Source organism: Pygoscelis adeliae, unplaced genomic scaffold, assembly GCF_000699105.1.
Source record: "Pygoscelis adeliae isolate BGI_AS28 unplaced genomic scaffold, ASM69910v1 Scaffold31, whole genome shotgun sequence".
NCBI lineage: Eukaryota > Metazoa > Chordata > Aves > Sphenisciformes > Spheniscidae > Pygoscelis > Pygoscelis adeliae.
Window position 1 is genome coordinate 3568037 of NW_008824233.1, and position 23695 is coordinate 3591731.

A 23695-nucleotide genomic window follows, 5' to 3' on the forward strand; every position below is an offset into this window, starting at 1 on the left:
CTGCTGAAGCATCGGCGGTGAGCCTTGCTTAAAACGCGTGTGTAAACGTGCATACGCTCGTATGTAAATAAACGTGCGTATGTACGGACATACGGTTTATTCATATGCACGTACAGGCGCCTATCGCAGCTGCTGGCTCCGGACCGCGCCGGGCTTCTCACGGCCGGGTATCGCGTCGGCACCGGTGGGATGTCCCGGTGCAAACTCTTCCTGGCGTCTCCTCATTCAACCTGCTGCGGCACGGAGCTTGTCAAACGCACAAAGATTGGCTTAGGTGCTTCGAGGTGTCTGAAGTTGTTTGCACGGCTCTTAAACGGGTGTAATGGCACTTGACTGCTTTACACGGCAGTACGTTGGTTGCGTGAAGGTGGAAAGAAGGTTGGGTGGTTTTTTTTCCCAGTGGGGGTAAGTTCTCACGAACGGAAGCACTCAGTGTACAGGTGCTCTTAAACAGAGGTGTGAATTTGTTGAAGGAAGCAGGGTTTATAACAAAGTACTGTCAAAGCACCTTTTTGGCTTAAAACATTGTGTGTGGTGATTTTTTTTTTTTAAACTTAATTAAGCATGGCTAACAGACAGCTGAAACAAAACCTGTGGATTCCAGCAGAAGCAGTTTGTTCCCTGATACCTGATCTTTTGAGGGAGGAAGAGGCTCCTGAGCTGGGAACGCAGCCCGTGGGTTGAGTGGTTAGTGCGATCTCGGGGTCCGTGACCCGAGCTCGCCTCTGCCGTCCTCGGTGCCAGGTGCCCGCTCTCCGACGGGCAGTCTCGCAGGGAGCGTGGGGCAGGTTGCTCTTACAAATGCAGGCTGTTCTTTGTCCCAAGAACAAAATGCCTTTTTGCAGACCTCAGAATATTTTGAAAGTATTCACTGTGGAGCTTTTGCGGATGTAGCGGCAAGTTTTTGAAACGCCCGTGAGGTATTTCCTTCAAAACAGGTACAAGGAGTTGCTGTATAACTGCCTGTCAGATAGACAGTCTCAGTGCGATTCCTGGTTTAGGAGAATTTGTTACTGTACAATGTGTGCACCTCGACCAGGCAGCGGCCCGCCTGCAGGCACTTGGCATAAAGAGCAGGTGAAACATCTTACTGTTCTGCACCTGTGCTCTGAGCGATAGATGCACAGACGGGGCTAAAGTCAGAGGACAAAGAGGAGAAGGAAGCGAGGAGACAGACCACAGGTTCTTAATACTGCTTTCCACTTTGGACATTCACCATTTGCAGAAAAGCTTTTCCAACAATTCCAGAGAAATACTGTAACAGACTGTGCCCAAATAACGGTATTGCCAAGTTGGGCTTCAATCTGAGGCTATTTTATTCTGTGACTCTTTGGTAGAAATATCGTACATGCGATGGGCTGAAGGTATATGTGGAACAGTACATTTTGGGAAAGTTAGCATCCTTTATTAGACCAACTAGTATTCTTAGGAAAAGCTATAGGAAGCTTTCAGACTTGGTCCTACGCGTTTGCATTTCTCTCTTTCTCAGATACTGGTTTAAAGGGAAGCGTAGTCGATGTTGTGCAAGTAGTAACAAAATATATTTATTGCCAATACAATGCAGGAAGTTATTGCATGTGGACTTTTCAAAATGTCAATGCCTAAAGCAAAACGTTAATTTACCATACAGATAAGTGGTTTGGTTTTACACGTGCCAGTCGGTTACTGTGCAGGATCAAGTCTGTGCTGGAAAGCGAGCAGTAATACATTCAGCTTGCTTTAGCCTTTTGTATTTGGGAAATGTGGGAATTCTTACAGGAGATAAGTCTCGTTAGTTCATCAAACCTGTCATCTCACCCCTAGAAGTAGCTATGAAAACATGTTGGAAATTTGCTGCAAAGGGAGATGATGTTGAGTCGGGGATGTGCAAGGCTGAAGCTGGGTCTCCCGACATTGCCACGGCTATCGGGTTCTTGCCTCATTCAGTACTCGGCTGTTTGTGGTGAGAAATGCCGGTAGTGGTGCGTGTTGTTCTGTACTCGCCTGGCTGGGCCGAGCTGCCCTGGGTGGTGGTGTTATTTATTGTCGTCAGATTTTTCATCACAGAGCTGCCCCATAATCATCTCCCCCCCGGCCTTTTTTTATTATTCTGCCAGGAAAACTAGTACTAGTTTTACGTTCTTGAGTCCATCTAATGTGTGTTTTCTCTTCCTGTTAAGCCTTATCAACGCTAGAAATTTTTTAACTGATTTCTCATGCTGCTTTCCTAGTAGTGAATTATGTTTGAAAAGCTTTCTGGTGTTGGTGGTACTGCCTTACTCTTTCTCTTTCAAGTTTCTCTGTTTTGCTCTATAGCTTTATTTTTGCTCTCATTTCTTTCTGGCTCTCCATTTTGTCTCTGTACTTTTTCTTCTCTGCCTCTTCAGTACTATCTGATCACAAGTATTCTTTCCCCTTTCCTTTGGCACTCGTCTCTCTGGAGCCCCTCTCTTTTCCTACCCTTTTTCCTCTTGAGTGAATGGTGACAACAGGTAAAGGAGAACCCAAGTTATAAATGACCGACGTGGCCTCTGCCCTGTGCTGCAGAAGGTCAGCTGCCGGCGAGCTCCTCAGGTACCCGTCAGCTTGGCACTCTCCGGCCATCTGCAGAAAACACATTTGTTTAGTAAGCGTGATGCAGCTGGAGGGCTGGCGGGACTCACTTCCGACAAGTGCACCTAGGCACGGGAGTGCCACCGTGCCTGAGCTGCTCCCTTGTCACCTGCTGTCACGCTCTCCTTTTCTCATCATCAGCCAGCTCTTTGTTTGTTTGTTCCCCTCCCCGCCCCCCGAAGAACTCTAGTTCTGAGAAATGGAGAAATGGGTGCTTGAAGCATCAGCGAGGCATGTTGCTCCGGCATTCATGGTTCACGTCCTTAGCATCTTTGTTGTAAGTACGTCATTCGATACAAATCTGTGCGATGCTGAACTCTGACCTGGTGAATGCTGCTCTGTGGAAGTCCCTGTGAAATCTTGTGGTATGCCTGGCAGGTCACGTTGGCATGGCAGATGGCAATAAATCTCGGACAATGTGAGAAGGCTTTAAAACATTAACAAAGAAAATACACACCTCAGATAACTCGTGGTATTTTTCTTAGTTGGGTAAAAGGTTTTGTAAGATGGTTTTGAGAAAAGAAACACAATGGCTGCAGAGAATTTGGTTTAGAAATCTGATTAAGGGACAATTAGGAGAGATTCTTGTGGTAGTTGCTATTCTTATGAATTAATTATACAAAATAGCATTAGATTAGCACAGCCTCATTTTTACTTTTAAAGGAAGTTCTTATTTTAGGAGGCAAATGTCTATCTTCTTATGTTTCAGACCAAAATCTAATACTGTAAACAAATTTCTACTGTCCGTGTCCTTTTTTGCTCCCCCGCTTCTGCCTCTAGTGCTAAGGGACGGCTTGTTCAAAGTATGCGGTCTGTTTTATGTCACGGCTCTGAGAGTTTTGACTGTTTTACACTCACCCCATTCACGTTGGTTTATTCATAATTGTGTCGTTAGTGAAATTGGGAATGGACGTTTACGTCCTGTGTGCTGGAGGATTGGAATCGTATGATTCACCCAGCTAAAAAACAGGACAATACGTCTTACGTGGTCGATATTGCCACATCTGATGCGTGTTGTACAGTGACTTCAGTGAAGTGCCCCTTTTGACACACCCTGGGGACATCTGCTGAGTCTTTTTCCCTTGAAGAGGTACGTTTCAGACAAACAAGAAACAGAAGGCACTTTCTTAGAGTTTTGTTTAAAGCAAAACAAAAACCATGTCCGTTGTTGTTGATCAACAACTTTTGATTTATGCCCTGGAAAACATATAAAGAACGCAGTCTTTTTGGAAAGGCTTTTAGCAACCCTCCGGAGGTGTTTGCCTCAAAGAGGCTACAGTGTCGGTGAAGGGGAAAAGCAAGGGGAATGGAAAGGGAACGCTTATCCATACATTTTAGAAAATGTCTAATAGCACAGCTGGTTCCCTTCACAGTTTCCCTCGCTGAGGAATGGTTGGCATTTATATATTTCCATAACTTCTCAAGCAGCTTTATTTCATGGTTAGCGTAAACCAAGGCGTCCAAGGAATCCCGAGCCGTTCTTGTCCACTCATTCATGTGGTGACGAGGCTCCAGCCTGTCACTCAGAAAGGATTCAGCAGTGTGAGCTTTTATCAACCCTGCAGATGTCTGAAATACCTTCTTCCTGCTCAGTCGCTGGCTACTCTGCCCCAAATATCTGAAGAAAATGTAAAACAGGGTAATACTGGTCCAGGAAAATTTCTTCTTCAGAAGGTTCCTTTCAGAAGTAGTTGTTAATGTTCTGATTTTTACGTGTATCATACACAACATTTAAATGGTTACGCTGCAAATGTTTTGAAAAGACTATGTTGAAGTATATGCAGACTTTTAGAGCATACCAGCTTAGTCAAGAAGATAGAAATCCGATCGCTGTTTGTGCGAATGGAAGAAAACTAACTGTGATCCTCAGAAAGAAAAATTTGAGCAAAGGTCAAGAGGTGTTTTGGTATGAAGCTTCAGTGCCTGGTGCTTAGTTTTTTATAGGTGCGTAAGTTATTTGGGACTCAGAAGATCTCCTCTCCCATTCTGGTGTCCCACAGACGTGGCCGGAGCTGTTGACAGGGCATCCTGTTCCAACTCTTAGCACTAGGTGAGAGTTGACTGTTTTTTAAAAAAAAAAAACAAAAACAAACCAAACCTGGCCCTAAACATCCGAATATATTGCTTCTACCCAAGTCCTTCTGAAAACGGACTCTTTTTGCATTACTTTTGATCTGTTGCGCAGACCTTAACTGGTTTGCCAAATGCTAATGCTTTGCGACATAGTCAACACAGAAATTCCTCCCGGCTCTCAGATGTAGCTGTTTTAGGGAATGAGGTAGCAGAGAACCCCCATGCAGAAAAGTTGCAAATGTGCTTCCTTTGCGTCTTTCACTTATTTTGTCATAGAAATACCGTCGTACCGTTTTCTGCATGGTCCTGCGGGGTAAATTAATCAAATGAGGGACAGACCAGCAGTGTTGGCTGGGCACACTGGGGGACGGTGCTGTTCAGGGGAGGATCCTCTCTCATCTGTCGTCGTGTCTGCTAACCCTCTTACCCAGATTTTAGTGAGTCTTACCCACCCCGAAGGTGTCTGACTGAGTAGCAGGTACACTCTGAAGCTGGAGCAAGGCAAATACGAGATGTCTCCAGTGGGCAATGAACTGTCCTGTCTCTCCCAGCTGTTTTCCACCCGGTTTGGAAAGGGCTGTTGGAAGAGTGTGGAAGGTTCCCAGGGCACCACCATCCACAGGTACGCTAGAGGGCAGGATTTAGCCCTTAAATCTTCTCACAGGCTTTAGAAATGAGGAGCGCTTATAGGTACTTACATATTCTTGTTTACAGAAAAAAATAGTCCAACTCCTGCTTAGCCATTGCACATCCATAGCTGAATGAATAAGACAAATACAGATAACATACAGTAGTTTGACAGTATACAGTGAAATTATAGAGAGAGTCCCATAAATGCAGATTCTTGCAAAAGCTGTCTTTATGACCCCCTTATGTGGATAGACCACATCTTTTGGTTAAAAACTGCAGCGATGCATGTATGACGTTTAGTGAAGTCAGAATGAGAACTCTGGGACGTTTGTCGTCTTGATAAAATGGAGCCGCATATTCCTGAATTACTCATCAAGAAAACGAGATCAGGTGGCTGCTAATGGTTTTTATTTGGCTAATAATGACTTGAAGTTTGTGCAGCTGGTTCTAAGAAGTTGTTTATCCTGTGGTGGAGATGCATTTAAAAGCATTTTACAGAAGGTGAACTATGTTAGTAACTTTTTTAAGATACAATTTCTTTTGACATACTAGATGAAGAGACTAAATTGCAGTTAGTTAAAACCTGGGGGTTTGGGGGTTTCTCTCTCTTTTTTTTTTTCCCAAGTGTGCTTGGTGTATATTACTAAAGAGTTTTAAAAGCCGTTCAGATTCATCTTCTGTAATAAAAGCAGGTTCAGGTTCTGTATTCTGTAATAAAAGTAAGAGAAGTGCCAAGTGCACAGACAGTTGAATGGGCAAGGAGAGCTGTGGCACTGGTTTTGGCAGTAGAATTAACAGTCACAGGGTTCAAAAGATGCTTGAAGATAAACCCCAGAAAAATGCCCTCTTCTCGTGTTCAGTTTCCACAGAATACATACACCTATCGTATCTTCTAAAAGAAAGGGGACCTGTTCCGCTGCAGGTTTTTGGGCAGAATTCTGTTTAATTGCCCTTTAATTAATCAGTCTCAACCTGAATTTTAAATCATAATCTTTTCAGTGACGTTTTGTTTCCGTAAGCTTCTCCTAACTCCCTTGGATTACATATGTGGCGAACAGTTGGGGAAAAAAAAAATTATTCAGTGGTTTCTATATACTTAAAAGTTGTTAACACACTGAAGTGAAACATGTAACGAGTTTCTTTGAAAGTTTTTCTCTGAGCTTAGGGGTTTTTTTACCTTTTTCTTCCTTTTATTCCCCAGAAAAATATTTTTCTGACATTTCCTCATTTGTTCAAGCAGTTTGAGCCAAATCCATGAATCCATCCATAACTTCTGATGCGAACAAGAGAAGACTGAAATTTGGATTGTGATTATTATGGTTTTTAGCACTCTTGGGAGCGTTGCCCTGGGATCAGTGGCCATCGGTTGTTTCAAAATACTTGAGACGTGATCGGTTGTACTAAACTGGTTAATAACCCTAGAAACAATGGAGCTTTTTGACTATCGGTGGCAGCGTGTTTAGTGCAATTATCTGGTAAAAACAAAACGGACTATATAACCTTAACGCAATCCAGTTTTGAAATAATGGTTATCCTGAGACTGCTCAAGTTACTGTTACTGAAAAAAGTACGTCCTTGCATGAAATCCGTGGATTGAGTATCTATACCAGGGGATATTTGAAATGTTTATGGCATGACTTTTGAAGGCTAAAAGTTGGTAATGAGATTGCTTTTCAATTCTGATGGAGAATTAATAGCCTTTACTTTTATTAGTATCTGTTTAAGACCGTGCATTTCAAAATAAAGCAACTCTCTCATCATTTGTCATTTTCAGTAGTGTGTTTTGTAACAATATATGGGTAAACTTGAGCTTACCCGTCTGCCTTTTCTGCCACCTTCTGACTTCTCAATAAAAATATTTAAAGGGTGACTCTCTGGAGTGCTGGTGGCATTTCAGGATTATTATCTTATTTGTTTGTTCAGGGTAGGGCCAGATTTTGACTGGAGCCTGATACGATCATCCGAGATTATAAATGAGATGATGTCTACAGAGTTGGGTGGAGGTCGTCTTGCCCAAACTGTCATGGTACGCTTCTGGTTGAGTGATCCTGTATGAACTTATCACTCATGTTTGACTTTTGGAGCTTGAAAACCACATTGCTCGGGTGATTCAAAGGAGAAAGATACTCAGGGTACCAGGACGGGACGAAGTAGGAACTAGACTTCATGGCCATTTGCGGTGGCAATGTGGTGAAATTATATTCTTGTATTGTGGAGGTTGCTAGCTTGGCTCCTACCTTGTGACGAGGCTTGAGCAGATCTCATAAGACAGCAATCATTACGATTCCAGCTGGAATGTGCAAGGCACGAAATCCTGATACTCGCAGCTATGAAATACTGCATGGTGGTGTGTTTTGTAAAAGCAAGGACAGATATCAGCTGTGATACAGCTTGAAAATATTTTCAATCTGTTTCCTGGCTTTCTCCTTTCTACTCTCGGGCTGACCCAACCTGGTGCCCACAATACCTGGTGTCCCTCTGCAAACCTTTACCGTGCCGATGTGTTTCATGAGATGTTCTGTTGCCACTCTGCGGTGGTGTAGCTCTGCGGTTATTTTCACTGATAAAGGGCGTCCTTAACATACTCCAGTGTACAGGCATCACTGCATCTCGATCTGCGCTTGGTACACCTCTTCTGGGGAAATGTCTGTAGCACCTCTTGGGACTGGCACCATTTTTTGGCAGACTGTATCTTTTCTTGGTGTTTCTGGGTACTGGGGAACAAATACTCAAGTGTTTCATTTCAGTCCACGTGCCCCCTTTTCGCCTTCCCCTCCAACCCCCCAATGTTGTGTTTTAACATCACCTGTTATGCTGTCAGTGGTGACTGGCCAAGGGATCCTTTGGTCGGACCCCTTCAGCTGATCTAACAAGTCTCTGCTGCTGAAAGGGATGGTCCCTCCTCTTCCTTCCCCCAGTCTCAGCTGTGCTGTAGTTGGTACCACCTCTAGCCCCAAGTTCAGCAAAGGGACAGATTGGTTTGCTGAATTGGCAGAAAAGCATTTTCTCTCTCTCTCTCTCCCCCTTCCACTGCATTAGTTTCTGATCGATTTAATGCATTGAAGCAGCTCGCTGAGATGTCAAGAAAAGTGCCAGAGCTGGTGCGAGGGAGGTGGTAGGAGTGTGCAGCTGGGAATGTGGGGTGGAGGGACAGGAACTGCCCCTTCCCAGCAGCAGCTAGCGGTTCGGGTGTCACTGCCTGTCTTGTGGTACCACGTCCGGAACCATCTTGTCTGTTAAAATGCAGGACAAGATACAGTGTCTTCCTTGATGGATGACTTGAAGAGGATGAACAGGTAGAGTCCATGCGTTTGTCACCTATGTTACATTTCAGGTTAGAATGGTGATTTTAGGACCATATTGCAATGAGTATTAATACAGTCCCACAACTCTGGGAAGAGCAATAGCGAGACTGAGATTTCTGGATGTAGAGAACCACGCCTGTAGAGCAGTTTTGTGCAATACTCCACTAGGTCCTGTTGATACCTGTGGCAACAGAGATGGATACAAAAATGAGAGCGTTTTTTAGTGTGGAGAAGCAGCCAGCGAGGGCCATGGAGAGGAGGTATGGGGAGAGGCTGTCATCTCTGTTTGGAAGTCACCTAGGGTATCCTGCCGCACAGAGTTGGTAGGCTGAGCAGTTTCTGGGAAATAGTATATGGATTCAGTTCATTGGGTTTCTCCAACTGTAATGGAGCAATTGGGATGAATAGCTAAACGTGCGTCTGGCCGTGCCTCTGAATATGTAAATATGAAGGATTCATTTTGTGGTTTTACAGATGTTTACAGAATCACTACGGATGTTTTACTGACAGTAATGTAGTTCATTCAGGAAAATTGAGGAAAAAGACCTACAATGCTTGTGTCCTTAGAAATGCAGGAATTCCTAAAAGCTGAAGAAGTCTACAGAACTGTCCCATGTTGCCAGTTTTAATTTATTTCAGTCGCAACCTTCTCCTTGCTTTACTGCTTCACGAAGCAATGTCTTCCAGAGCATTTAACTGTCTGTGCTTGAGCTAGTACCGGTGGTTGTAAAGTGTTACTACTTGCTATTGAGGAGCAGAGCACGGTGCCTCAAAATGAGGCTCAATTTCAGCGGTCAGGCTCTGGCAACATGTATCAGTATTGTCTATGTGATATTGTATTAGGAGAAAATGCTGTTAGGAGTCAGAGATGTCTGGCCTGCCTCCTGATTTGACGTGACATAAGGCGAGACAGTGCGATTGCTGGTGCTTGTAGCCATGGCATACTTCGGGAGCATGCTCTTGCAGCGAAGTCTGGAGCAGCGCGGAGATTTAAACCAGTAAATAGATTTAAACCGGCATAGTGAGTACTAGTAATGGTCTGGCTGAAGTGGGAGAGAGCCAGGTGGGTTCTTCCAAGCTGCAGATTGCAAGGTCTCACTTTTGTTGTCAGGAAAGCGCTCATGTCCCTTCTTAGTATGGTTCGAAGGTATTCAGAAGAAGCAGTGGGTTTTTATTCGGAGAGCTGGAAGCTGGGGAAGCGGCTACGGGCTGATCCCTCTTGCTGTGGTCCTGCAGACCCAAGTTCTTGGCTCCCCGGTACAGGCTGGGTCCCGCGGTGTATTCTGTCTGCCTCCTCAGAGTGACCGTAGGGGGCTGTAAAAGTGACGAGTGTTACCCAGGTATATGAAGGAAAGTCTAACAATGCACTCTGCATTTTATTTTTCGGTGTTAGGGAATTTGGTTTCTTACAAAGAAGAACTCTTTATACTCAAGCGAGGCTGCATTCAAAAGCAAATTAGAGCTTTCCTGTGAAGACTGTGGTTCACTACTGTTCTGGGTCAGCAGTGATTGACAGCTGTTGTCCTTCATTGCAGCTCGTGCTGTTCCCCTGTGGATGCATTATTTAAATGTCAGCATAGGGTGGATACACAGCTTGATGGAAGGGGGTAAAATAGATGGAGGATGAAGTAAGTCTCCGGGCTTAATGTTGTCTTTGCATTGTCCTTGCAGTAAACAAGGGGGACAGGCACCAGTGAAATACTGTGCGTGCATGTGTATGGATTTTGATTGGGTTTTTTGTTGACTTTTTGCAAAAATATTTATTAAAGACTCAGTGATTAATTCAATTTCATTGGTATTGGAGGTGGGGGAAATGCAAAACCAACAGAGTCACTGTCCCTTAACCTTTTGGCCAGATTAAGAGCAATCAACTCTAAAGGGCAACTTAATTCACAGGAACTCCTCCTTACCAGCTTGTTATTTCTTCCTACTCCTGTCTGCTTTGCCATCTCCCTGGCACCCTGGGTGCCTGCCACAGTTCCTCTTTCACCACTGCGCTTCAGACTCTCTTGAAATCCTATTTGCTGATTCTTCTTGGCATTTCTAAACCCCAGCTTTTCCTTTCCAACTGTGACACTAAGGCTTATTAAGCCTATGGGTTGGCAATTACTCACCACTGCTCTGGCAGCCTTTTCCTTTCATCTCATCGAATCTGTTACGGCTCTGACATCGGTTGCAGCCCTCAGATGCTATGTACTACTGAACAGTTGTGTGAGTCGTACGTGAAGAAGGAGCACTAAAAATACCTTTTAAAAATTACACGTTTTACCTTCTCTGTCTTCTGAAGCGACATTCTTGGGCTTGTCTCAGGTTATCCCTGTTTTTATGTTTGTTTATTTTGCTGCAAGTGAAAAACAGGTCATAGTTACAAAGAGATTAGTGAATGCACGGTAAACATAAAGAGCTGAAATTCTGCAAGTTCTGTGTGCATCTTCTGATGTTAGTCAGTGACGACGTGTTGGCTAAACGCTTGCACCAGCTTTGTTGTAAAGCTGAACAACTGAAAGTGGTTATTCTGCGATTTACTTTAGTGAATGCTAAATGAAGTGAAAGCAGTTCAAAGAAACGTCATGGATTACCTTACCCTTGTTAAGAAAAGCCCTTTGGGAAAAGTCCTAAAACCCATGTGTGAACATGCATTCATTGTTTCGATAAGGAAACCCTCAAACATTGTTCTAAATCACGAATTTGGGGTAAAGGTATCGGTGACTTGGAGACTGGGCTTTATCACCCATACCCAGTAAGGAATGAAGTTCTTCTCTGGTAAAGTTAGTAATTTTTTCTGCTTTAAATGATGCAGTCAGCTCATCTGCAATGACAAGGAGACTGCAAACAGCGTGCCAGCTAGGCATTTAGAAGAATTTTATGCGATGGTGTACTTGCAGTGTCTGGCATTTGAAAGCCTTACGTAACGCCAAGCAATCGCTGTTTACTTTACTCGGCAGCACAAAATACCCAAGTTGTGTTTTGTAAGCAGGATACAGAAACTCTAGTGCTTTTAACTTTTAAAGGACTTGATGAAGTTTGATCGACCAGTTTCTGCAAGCCGTGTGAAATGGAGAAATGTAATCGTGCGTGTTTTACACGGGGGTACACAGGCAGGGAGCACTAAGCCAGACTGTTGCCAGAAACGTTGTATGTCACATTTTTCTGAAATTGTTCTTCTGCAGGATGACTTTACTGTCCTTTATATGAAATTTATAGGGAACATTTGAGGATGCAGTGTATTTGGTAATCAGTGTTTCTTGGGGAGGATTCCCGGTATGGTAGGTATATGTTAGGTGGAGTTGGGTATTTGTAGGAATTGCGGTTAAGATATAAATGAGAATAGATGGAGAACCTGAATAGGGAAATAATTTTCATTGTATTCAGTATTTGTACTACTTAAAAAGATGAATCTGTGAATGTCCACGTTATGTGGTAGACTAGGTTAGTGGGTTGATACGTAAACAGTTACACAAGTTATTATTCTGTTTAAAGCCTTGGATTTACTCTGAAGTGTAACCGGAACTTTTTGAAGTGTTCATATTTCTGAAGTGTATATTTTTGTTGTAGGTGTTTACATTTTCAAGACCTGAGGTTTGTTTGCGAGTGGTTTTAAGCCTCTGGCTGGCAAAAAGGAAAAAGATACACTTACAATGTTGTCATGCAAGAGCAAAGAAATGTGCTTTTGTATGGGAGTGTGACTCACTATTTCTCAGTGTGACACCTCATTTGCTTGATTGTTTTTGTTGCTGTTCTGCGGGTTTTGTTGGTTAAAAGACCACCTCTTCTGCAAGGGTTCACTTGCTGTTTTTCATACCTGTTCCTCCTTTCTCCCCTACACATGTTGCAGGTTTCAGGCAGCGTGTACTTCAGCAGCTCCGGCGATGGCACAGTTGTTTTATGACAAGCGTATGAAAGCGAGCAAAGAGTTGTTTTTGTGTTTGTGGTCTCAAGGCTGGGGATGCCTCGTACGTCAATGCAAAGCTCATCAGTTAGCGAAAGATGTTAATATGCTTAATATGTCTTTGAGAAAGAGACATCAAAAAGCGTCAGAGACTAGATGTGGGAGAGAGAGCGCCAAAGATATTTCTGATTCCTAGAGATAAGTTACAGTAGGCATCACCAGCTCACGGGCTGGGGTTTTGGATCTGACCCAGCTGGGCAGCTTTGGCTCTGGAAATGCCGAAATGGGGGTATTCATCTGCGTGTGTGTGTACATGCATGTGTATCTTCGAACCAGCCCCTGCGTTTGGGAGGGATTATTATGTTAGGTGTGGAGCGAGCATGCCTGACTCTGTGTGTCTTGCTTGGACACCTGGCTGGGAATAGACGTTGCCCCCAGGCGTGAAGGAATCGGCCAGCTTCAGCCATGGAGTGTGCGGGAGTGGGAGTTGGGTCGTAGGGTGTTGCAGTTAGCAAAGCGTTGCCGGTTCTTATTTTTTCCCCCCTTTTTTATGAACTTCCTTGCATTTCTGATACTTACTCCTTCCAGAGGTGATCCGCCTCTGTAGCAGCGAGACTGCAAAATAGTTGCTGCTTTGTTCTTTTCTGGGGGCATGGAGGTGCAGGAGGACGAGTGATGGGGAGCTGGTGGAATAGCTTCACCGCAGTGTCATTCGGGGGCCTCACGGAAGGATTTTCCTTACAGGGCCTCTGCAAATATGTTGGAGGTGGGCCCTGAGCCTTTGGCTTGGGTTTAGCTTTTCCACAGCAGAGCCTGTAGTAACGCTAGTCATTGATCCAGAGACGTGCAGCCTGGGATTTTTCAGGGGGTACATAAACTCTCCCTTCTTGTAAGCTGAGTGAGAGGTGTTTTGCTAATGACTTTTTCAGTTCAAATAAAGCGGCTGTATGTTAGTGAAAACAGGGGCTGAAATAGTATCAGATTCCTCTTTTCCAGGGTCCATAAGCTGCTCTGTTAGTTGCTGTGTCTGGGTAAGGCATGTGTTTGCTGTTGAGATGTTCAGAAACTCCAAATAACCTCTTGGAGCATTGGCTGATCGATGTTCTCGGGCCCAGAGTCCTCTTGGTAAAATGTGGTATTTTACATCACATCCTTGCAGGGTGTTAATAGTGATGGTACAGTCACGAAAAGGGCTTCTCTTTCCTGCTGTCTTGAGAAGGCTATTTAAGTGAGAGAGGCAGAACAGCAAAGAGCAGCGTGTGGAGATGGTAGGTGGTGTAATGATGCTGGCGTCTCATCTTGGGGTACTCAGGGCGGCGTTCGGGGTCCTGGAGGGAAGGGTGGAGGTACTGAAAGCGGATATCCAGGTTGCGTGGTCCTGCCCTGGGAGCAGTGTTTCGGTGAAGATGGGAAGACTCTGCAGAGCATGAAAGCAGCCTCTGCACGTGTACGTGTGCGTGGGGCACTGTGGTTGTGCCTTACGGCAGTAAGAGGTGTAACTGCAGGAAACATCGGTGAACCCTCGTGAGCTTTGATTTAGCTTGCATGTATGTTTGACAGTAGCGAAAATGTGGCGGCAGGGTTTTCACTGTGAAGTGATGGAGACCCTTGAGCAGAAGGCTGGACTAGATAGGGTCCTTCTGACCTGAATTTTGTGTGATTCTGAGACCATGGCTGGGTACTCACGGTTTTAGTCCGCACTGAAGTCTGTTTGTAGGGATCTTTGCTAGGTAGATGATAGTGGAAGTATAGCTTAGGCTTTAATCATACCTTTATTTGCTGTGTAAGTGTATCCAAAGCCAGGAGCTCGTGGTTGGTTTTTATTTCAGGGTTTCTCTGATGTAGTGGTTAGATTTCCCATTTCCTTGTGGAAGAGTAGGAAAACGGGAATTTTATGAATCCATTTGGCTAATACATCTCAAATTCCACCTACTTGAGGTGCGGGAGTTTGCCTCATGCTCCAGTACAGCACCCTCATGTACTGTATGTACACGTATCGTGGCCCTTCTGCCCTGCTGCTTGCTCTTTGCATCTCTGTCTGCCTTTTATTTTTTCCTAACGTGTCTCCGTCCCTTTCTTTCCCCACTATGACCTTTGCTTCCCTCTTCCTTAGTGATACTGTGGCATACTCCTGCCCCAGAACATCTTGGCCAATGCAGCTGCTATGAGTAAAATAACAGCACGTGGTTTTGCGCACGCCGGTTGCCCCAGGCAAAGGGCTTGGGGTGCAGGAGGCTGGCAGCGCTGTTCCTCTGCGGCTGCCAACAGATGTCCGACTGGGAGTGTGTGAGAAAGGTAGTACGAGCTCAGCAGTCAGTAACTTCCAAAATGTGAAGCGCTCGTTTTCTGAACTATTAAGTTGCTAGGTTTTGCCAAGATCTTGTAAATAAACCAATTGTGTGCTAGGTTTTGCCAAGATCTTGTAAATAAACCAATTGTGAAGGAGATTTTTGGCCGAACCCTTTATGAGGCAGAGCAATGAAACCATTTGGGACCATTTAAGTTAGTGCAGTATTATTTGGTCTGGGCCATTAAAAAGCTTTGCTGGGTTGGGATAACTGTAAAAGGACTTCAGGGTTTTCATTGTACACGTAATTTTTCAGTTCTAGTGCTCAGGGCAATAACAGAACTTTTGGAAAATGTACACGTTTTCTGTATTCTCCACTCTTGCTAGCATCTTTTCCATCCGTGTTGTGCTACTTGTCCATAAAATTCTTTTCTCCACTGGCGTATGCAAAACTGCATTGGAAATACTTTTTTGAGCTCTTTAAGAAAAGATGGGGAAGATCCAGTTCATAACAGACATCTGAAACCTTGCCAACCACAATGCTATTAAATACCGCTTTCCAACTTCCATATTCTTAGAGAAGTCTCTCCAAATTGTGAAATAAATGCCCGTTTGTAACTCTCTCTCAAATATGCTGGCTCGCTTAACTTGCAACTTGTAGATCTGTCCTGACCATATACCCTGTGAAAGGGGGATAGTCATGTATGTGTAACTATAATTTTACATCTGCAATCCACTAATGACATGAACGCATGCAGAAATCTGTGCCTGCAGAGCTCTGCTGGCTGCAGGGGAGGAACACATCAGTGCGGTCAGTGTTTTGGCTGTGTTTTAACGTGTCACAGGATCAGGACCTGATCTAAAAAACCCGAAAAAAACCCCAAAAACCAAAAGCCCCAAAACTGTTGAACCTGTTTAATGTATACATCAGGGAGCGGTCTTGAAGAGGTTTGATCTGCTGTGAATTGTCTTGCAACAAAAAGGAAAACGACTGTTCAGTCATTCTGCCTTTCAGAGGCTGGTAAGAATCTCTCCGCCCGAGCGTCGCTGTTGGAAAAGAGTGCACCTGTGAATTTCCTCTGTTAATGGAAAGGAAGCTGGCAAAAAAACCCCGGTTCGTCTTGTATGTGTGTATATATACAGAACAGCTGTATTTGTCCAGGAGGGGCTGTGTGTAGTGGGAGGTGGAGAAAACTCTCTCCCAGGCATTTTGGTGCATGTTGTAGTGTGGTTCAACAGCCTTTAATGCCACAAATTGCACCGGTTTCAGTGGAAATTCAGGTTAGGCTGTAGCTCGTATTGTTCTTCAGCCAAAACATCAGCGAATACGTATTCTTAACACAGCCTCTATGTATTGTGAAGAAAAAATGTCCCCTGCTCTGTCCTTTTTTTATACTACTGGAAGGCATAATAGCTTCACTCAAACTACATCGAGAGTGATGTGTTTTCCTAGTTAGTGGTCGTCTCCTTAGGTAGATGTTGCTGTCTGGGTAATCTGCCATACAGAGATGTAGATGGTATTATAAGCAAGAAGACATATGACTGTAAAATAAAATCTGTACTGGAAATGCTGAGTATTAAATTATCCTTACAGCTTTAGAAGGCTGTATATATATATATGTGTATGTAAAAAACAGTCTTGAACAATAGCTCTGACAATGTTCGACAACTGGGTGCTGAGTTAGGACGCCTTTTGCATGTCCTGTCAAAAATGAACACGGTCAAAACTTTCACGGGATTTAGTCTTCCTTTATTTTGGCTCAGCTGTGGTTCACCGACCTTGCTGTGAAAAAACATTGACAAACCATTGATGCTCTCTGTTTTGACCGTTGCGTTGAGATCCAGAGGTTGCCACGGATCCTGGTGGAAGAGCAGGGGCTCAATGAGCTCTCAGCTCGGCTGCCGCAAGATGCGGAATTCCCATGTTCTGGAAATGGGATGTACCACCCTCAGTTAGCAGCTGCAGACAGGATTTGGACACAGTCTGCCTGTAGAAAGCATCTTGCAGCTCAAGAGGTTGACGAACAGCTTGTGATTTTTTTGGTATGGGAATCCTTTTGCAAAATTTGAGGAAAAACTCATTATCCTGACAGAATGACTTAAAAAAAATCCCTGGACCCATAGTTAAAAAAGTCCGATTTGTATGTTTGCATGTTTCTCCTGTGCTGAACACTTAAGTTTTATGGTCTTACCTGGGGGCTGGCGGTGCTGCTGGGTGGGTGAGTTACCTGAGGAAGGGCCGTGGCACAGCTAGTGGTACTTGACTCCCGTGTTTATTACGGCACAGAGGAATTGGAAAACGTGGTTCCAAGAAGAATGTGACGGGATCTCCTGATGTCACGGGCAGGGTGAGCACGGAGAGATTTGCTCAGCGTGTACTTTCAGACACTGTATATATTTTCCCTATAATTGGCACATTTATAGGCATTTCTTGCTTTTGAGCCTGGTAGCTTTTAAACAGTCACCTTCTGATTAAAAATTTCTTTAACGCCTTCTGTCCTGCAGGCTGTAAGTACCTATTGATTAATTTAATTTTGGTTTGAGAATTTTGTCTTTATGCGGCTTGTTCTCTTTCCATCTTCCGATGCCACATCTGGTTTTGCGCTTCTAACTGTACAGCTTGTCAGAGGGCTCTACGGTGGCTTCTTCTGGGCTTGGTGTCTTTTCTTCTGGGAAAATCTGTACTGCCGTATTATGGACCATGTTGTTACATCCATAAATTGCATTTTGTTAACCGATTCAGGTGTTCAGGTAACAGGTTTGCGATTGTTCTGAATACAGGAACAAGGAAACGGCTCAAAGGAGAGTCTCATTTAGGATACTTTTATAATTTTATCTTACAGTATTAAAAGTTTGTGTCAGAGGAAGGTTTTAAATCCATCTCCTGAACTATAGTTCAGTGCCTTAACTTTATTCCATTCATGTTTTCTAAGCCTTTTTATATCTTCCCAAAGATACAACTCTATCCTCCTTCCTCAGAGTTTCTACCCTGGCATGAAATTAAATTTGTATGTCTTGCACTTCATTTCTTCTTACTCGGCAGAAAAAGGGAAGGCGATCATACTGCGGCTTATTATGAAGAGATACCAAAGAAAGTCTTAGTTGTAGCAGTAAATTTACAGAGTCCTTTTTAGTTGTCAGTGCATAAAGGTCGCATAGGTTATAAGTGGGATAGGGCTTTTTTTTATTTCATAACTTTGTGATGACTTAGCCTCAGTCCTCAAGATGTTTGCTCAGCATGCTGAGCAAGGCATCGACCGTAGCCTTGCACTTGGCGTTCATCGCAAATTAAAAGGCATGGTATGAATGAGAGGTATGGATCATGGTATGAATTTCATGGTATGAATCTCGTGGTATGAGAAGGCTTCGGGGAGACCTTATCGCAGCCTATCAGTACTTAAAGGGGGCTTATAAAAAAGATGGCAGCAAACTTTTTAGCAGGGCCTGTTGCGACAGGACAAGGGGGAATGGCTTTAAACTAAAGGGGGGTAGGTTTAGACTAGATATAAGGAAGAAATTTTTTACGCTGAGGGTGGTGAAGCACCGGCACAGGTTGCCCAGAGAGGTGGTGGATGCCCCATCCCTGGAAACATTCCAGGTCAGGTTGGACGGGGCTCTGAGCAACCTGATCTAGTTGAAGATGTCCCTGCCCACGGCAGGGGGGTTGGACTAGATGACCTTTAGAGGTCCCTTCCAACCCAAACTATTCTATGAGTCTATGAATGTGAATAGTGAAATAACTTACTGCCGTGCTGGAGGGAAGCCCTCCCAAAGGACTGCCAGAATAACTGGGAAAAATGTGCCTTTTTGGCCCTCAGTTCATTAATTAGCTGTTTCACAACAATCTGTGCTACTTTTTTGGATTACAAACTTCTTAATTAATTTCCTTTCATGGATCTGGTTTTGAGGTTCAGGTATGCTGAAAACAAGTATTACGAGTAGATCTGAAATGATGGCCTGTGTCTGAACTGTTGCCATTGGTGACCTAAAGGCTGCAAAAGATAGGGATCATCGCTGTCAAGTGTTAAATTTCTCTTCTGACCGATTGTGCCAAGTTGCATTGAGCTAAACCTAAAATTGTTGCTGCTGGTGATGATTGCAGGGTCAAAATGTGTTTGATTAGTAAGGCTGTATTGTATGCTGGCATCTCCAGATCAACATAACACTGCGGCAGATACTTACCTTGCATTAATAAAGCCATGAAATAACGCTGAAACCTGAAAAAAAAAAAACCCTGAAAAACTTACAGTACTATTCTGGCTCTGTTTAGTCTTGTGTTTTTTGAGTTGGAGAGGAAAATCCAGTGAAGCTGATCTTGCTTTTGGGGCTTTCAGTATTGCAGCACTTTTCAAACTCTGCAGGAAAATCTTTTTCTGTCTGTTTTGGTTTTTTTTTCCTCCTCCTTCTCCTTTTTAAAGAGTAACACTTTTCACAAGCTTCTCCAAACTATACAAATATTTTTACAGGCCTTAAAAACCTTTACTAAAAGTTTGTTTTTATGGAATCTGAACTTTTGGCCCAGTATGATGCCATAGGAGTTGGTATGCTTTTTTTGTCAGGAGAAAGTCACGAAGCCTAAGAAGTCCGTACTGCAGTAATTAATATTACTTTTCAGCTATTTCACACAGCTGTTTCTTGTTAAGTGTGCGGTGAAAGCTGTGTGCTTGGGCACATCTCAAAAGTCCATTTCCCCCAGTCCCTGCCCAGAGCACTTCTCCACATTCTTGCTTCCCCAGCGGGCAAGGAGCTGCACTGAAGGTTTTTGAAGCTGTTCACAAGTCTGATTTTGGCCTAGTAACTCGGGAGGGCTGTATTTTGGATACTTGATTCTGGGATGAAATTAAACATTTCACCTAACTTTTTACGACTGCAGAGGTTTCTGTATTCCTTGGAAGTCTGGAGTTATTAGTGAATTACGAGAGGTTTCTCTTTTTTCTTTCCTTTGTGCAAAATGGCAACAGACACACAATTCATAAGAAACCATTTTATCTTCTTTAGAGTGCAGCATTTCTATTAATATGGCTTCAGTTGTGTATACAAATTAGTGGATTTACAAGCAGCTCTTACTCACGTCTGTCTGTATCCAGGGAAAAATCAGATGAAATAATTTTAATGCTTAAAAAAGGGTTTGCAGCAATTATCCTAAAGATTTCATGTTCCTGGTATTCTTATTGTTGGAGTTTCCTCAGTCCTGTCTTTAGGAGCAACAGAAGTAAACCAAGAAAGCTTTCATTTGTATTGCAAAAATCTTTTTCCCCACAACAAAAAGCCAAATAAGCAGCAACTTCCCTCTGAATCTCAAGAGATGCTCCCGCTCCAAACGCACTTCAAGCATTTTTTCTGGTGGCTTAAAAGGTCAAGCTTTTTAGAACTGCGTCATTAAATAGAAAAAACTATATACTCCACAAAAGCAGGTAGGTGAATGAAGCTCGTGTCTGAGATGATGTATACCCGTGTTGCCCATCCGACTTTCCCCACTGTCCTGGTTTCGGCAGGGATAGAGTTAATTTCCTTCCTAGTAGCTGGTACAGTGCTGTGTTTTGGATTTAGGGTGAGAACAATGTTGATAATGCACCGATGTTTTAGTTGTTGCTAGGTAGTGTTTACACTAGTCAAGGACTTTCCAACTTCCCATGCTCTACCGACTGAGAAGGCTGGAGGGGCACAAGAAGCTGGGAGGGGGCACAGCCAGGACAGCTGACCCAAACTGACCCAAGGGATATCCCACACCATATGGCGCGTCATGCTCAGCATATAAAGCTGGGGGAAGAAGGAGGAAGGGGGGGACGTTTGGAGCGATGGCATTTTGTCTTCCCAAGTCACCGTTCCGCGTGATGGAGCCCTGCTTTCCTGGAGGTGGCTGAACACCTGCCTGCCGGTGGGAAGGAGGGAATGAATTCCTTGTTTTGCTTTGCTTGTGTGTGCGGCTTTTGCTTTCCCTATTAAACTGCCTTTATCTCAACCCACGAGTTTTTTCACTTTTACCCTTCCGATTCTCTCCCCCATCCCACTCTGGGGGGGAGTGAGTGAGCGGCTGCGTGGTGCTCAGTTGCCAGCTGGGGTTAAACCACGGCACCCACTAAGCTGTAATACCAGTCTTACTGTACGGAACCAGGGATGTGTTTCTCAAGAACCCTTCGAAGAAAGAAACGGGCAAACACAAACTGGTGCGAGTCCTTGGCTGAGCACTTTTGAGTGAATGGAGCACAGCTGTCGGTTCCTCTAGCTGGGCTTTTATCATGGTCAGATCTCTGTATAGTCTGTTCAAACAGAAAATGTTTTTAACTAATTCCCAAAATAACTTCTGGGATGACAAGCAGAAGGAAGGAGAAGTTCCAGTCTAGTTCATTTTTGGAAACACCGATAGTCTCGCACCAGATGAGTCATATCCTTCGTTTGGACACCTGATGGACACATAAACAGTACCAGCTTGCGACATCCTGCTCGTTCCTTCTTTAGCTGCTCAATTCTTTGGCGAGAGTCGTCTTTGTCTTTATGCATCCCAAGAAGGTGAGAAGCTGTTTCTCAGCTATTCCTCGTTTTTGATGCCCGTGTTGCCATGATCTTGCTTCCTGTCATGGAAGTACAGTTGCTCTTAAAAATCCCCCGTTTAAGTGGAACTGTGGATGAAAGCACAGTATTGCCCAGAAGCACAGTGCTCATCTGGGCTCGCTCTTAATTGCTCTTTTTTAAGTGAGAGGGTCTGCAGGTGCGGGTTTCACTGGAAATAATGGCCATCCAGAATAGAGGAAAACCTAGGGATTTTGGGAGATCCAATTTCTTCTGTTCCACTGCTGCTGAAATGGTTGTGTTTGTTTTTAGCAGAAATCGGATTGAATCGTACTGCCTGTGCAAGCTGGCTCAATGGGATGGCGCTGCAGGGAGCGGGCATGTATTTTCTGTGAAGGGGAGGAGGAAGGACCACATGTCAAGCTGCAAGCAGTCCAAAGAGCTCATAGGAGTTGCTGTATGGGCCTTTTCCCCTTTTTTAAGTGATGCTTTAAATAATCAAAGTTAGATTGTCAGAGGGAGATGTTCTAAAAATGGTTGGACTAGAACAGGATCTTCTGTGAGGTTTAGGACAACGTGTACTTTGCTTCCTTTTCCTTCCCTTCTTCTCCAGAAAAATGGCAGTTCCAACATAGTGTTTAGGTATTTGCAGCTCAAAAGAAATGGAAGTCGTGTAGAAGGTATCTGGTGGACTTTTCTATGGTATTCGGTATAGTTTCTTGTATTGCAGTATTCCCCCTCCTGAGTAGCTGCTGGTTCAAAAACCCGCACTTCGAGGTGCAGTGTCCCAGATACTCCTGGTAAGGTTAGGCTGAAATGCAGCCGAGATGCAGCTTCCTGGCTCCGCTGTTTTAACCACTTCACTTGATTCATTTCTCGTTCTGAATGCAACGACAGGAATAATCAGGGAAGAAAAAAGGAGAAAAAGAGCAAACAGCTCTTCTGGATTTAGGTGGAGGCCACTTTTGGCTTATAGCTTGAAACAAGCTGTCGGCAAAGGGGGAAACATCTGTGTGTTAATCTAAACGACTGGATTTGATTTGTAGCTAGAAAAATCAGTTTAGACTTTGCGTTAATTCACAGGCAGTAGCTAAAAGCTATGTGATATGACCTTAGATTTTCAAACAAACATGACTGTTCATTTTTTTAAAATAATTGATTCAAATAAACCCACTTTTCATGTTCCTAATTTGTTTAACACCATTTCTCGTGTCTTTGCTATCCTCGTCTACTTTTGCAGTTCTTTCTGTCTGTTTATTGTAACCACTTGTTGGATGTATGATGTAAACTAATGGAAACTTTTCTGTTGGGAACTCCTAGAACATTTAGCGAGTGATATGGTCCTGAATGGTCTTAATCGTAGTCCAGACTCATGCCTCTCTGACAATCTAGCTGTATAGAATTGCATGCCTTCAGTGTCCGATGCTGTTCGATAAACAGTAAGAAATATCTCCGTAAGAAAATTGCCATGAAAAATTCCCACCTTCTGTGAGTGGTTGACCGTGCCGTAAGTGGTCCTTCAAGGAATTTTTATGGGTTTCTAAATTGCTTTTTTGTGAAATGAAGATAGAAGAATAACGCATGCTTATTTTTGCCAATTTGCCAATAGCTACTTACTTTGTAATAAGCACTTTCTTTGACGAAAAATGGGATCGGAAAGCTAGAGGTGGAAAGTTTACTATCTTCGCTGCAAGCTGAAGCTCAGTCTTTCTCTGGTTTTAGGTTTGAAGCAGTAGGCTTCGCTGTCAAGTGCTGAAATACCGCGATGGCTGTGAAAATTTACTTTTGTCTTTTTTGTTCGCAGTCAAGCTGCAGCTTCAAGCAGAAGAAAGAGGAGTGGTGTCAATCAAAGGTGTAAGCGCAAATCGCTTTCTGGCTATGAAGGAGGATGGCAGGTTGCTGGCCTTGGTAAGCAGCGGTTTTTTAATCTTTATCTCTCTCCGTGTCTCTCTGTATTGGTAGGTCCTCTCCTCCAGCAGGACTTGCTCAACTTCTCTGTGTGTGATTTATCAGGGAGAAATTAGCTCCGCGTGACTTTTGTCAATTAATTGAACTATGAACTAGGAAGAGATGGGTATGACTGCCCTCACCTAGAAGCTGCAAAATTTAACTGGAATGGCCTGTCTGAGAGAGAAAAATCACAGTGATCGTGTGTAGAAGGAAATTATAAGAACAAACGAAGACTGAAGTCTCTCCCTTTTTTCCCCCCACGAGTAATTTTTTCCTCTTTCACTTACTTTCACATAAAGTGATTGTAAAGACCCTTTTAAAGTAGGAAGCAAAGCCAATTTTTTTTAAATTTTGACTTTTATGTTTTTGATAGTAATCTGTATGTATTGTTTTCTCATTTTCCTCTTTGTAAAGAATGAAGGTTTTTTGGTCATGCATACTTGCAAACTAGAAAACTGG

General features: G+C 43.7%; 1 protein-coding gene across 1 annotated transcript in view; it reads left to right on the forward strand.

The window, feature by feature from the left end:
• The window catches only part of FGF2 (fibroblast growth factor 2 (basic)), a 35017-nt gene that overhangs the window by 4531 nt on the left and 6791 nt on the right, over nucleotides 1-23695 (forward strand). Inside the window, exon 3 of the mRNA XM_009334955.1 lies at nucleotides 23091-23194. Coding sequence (XP_009333230.1) covers nucleotides 23091-23194 — 104 coding nt within the window. The remainder of the gene's footprint in view (nucleotides 1-23090; nucleotides 23195-23695) is intronic.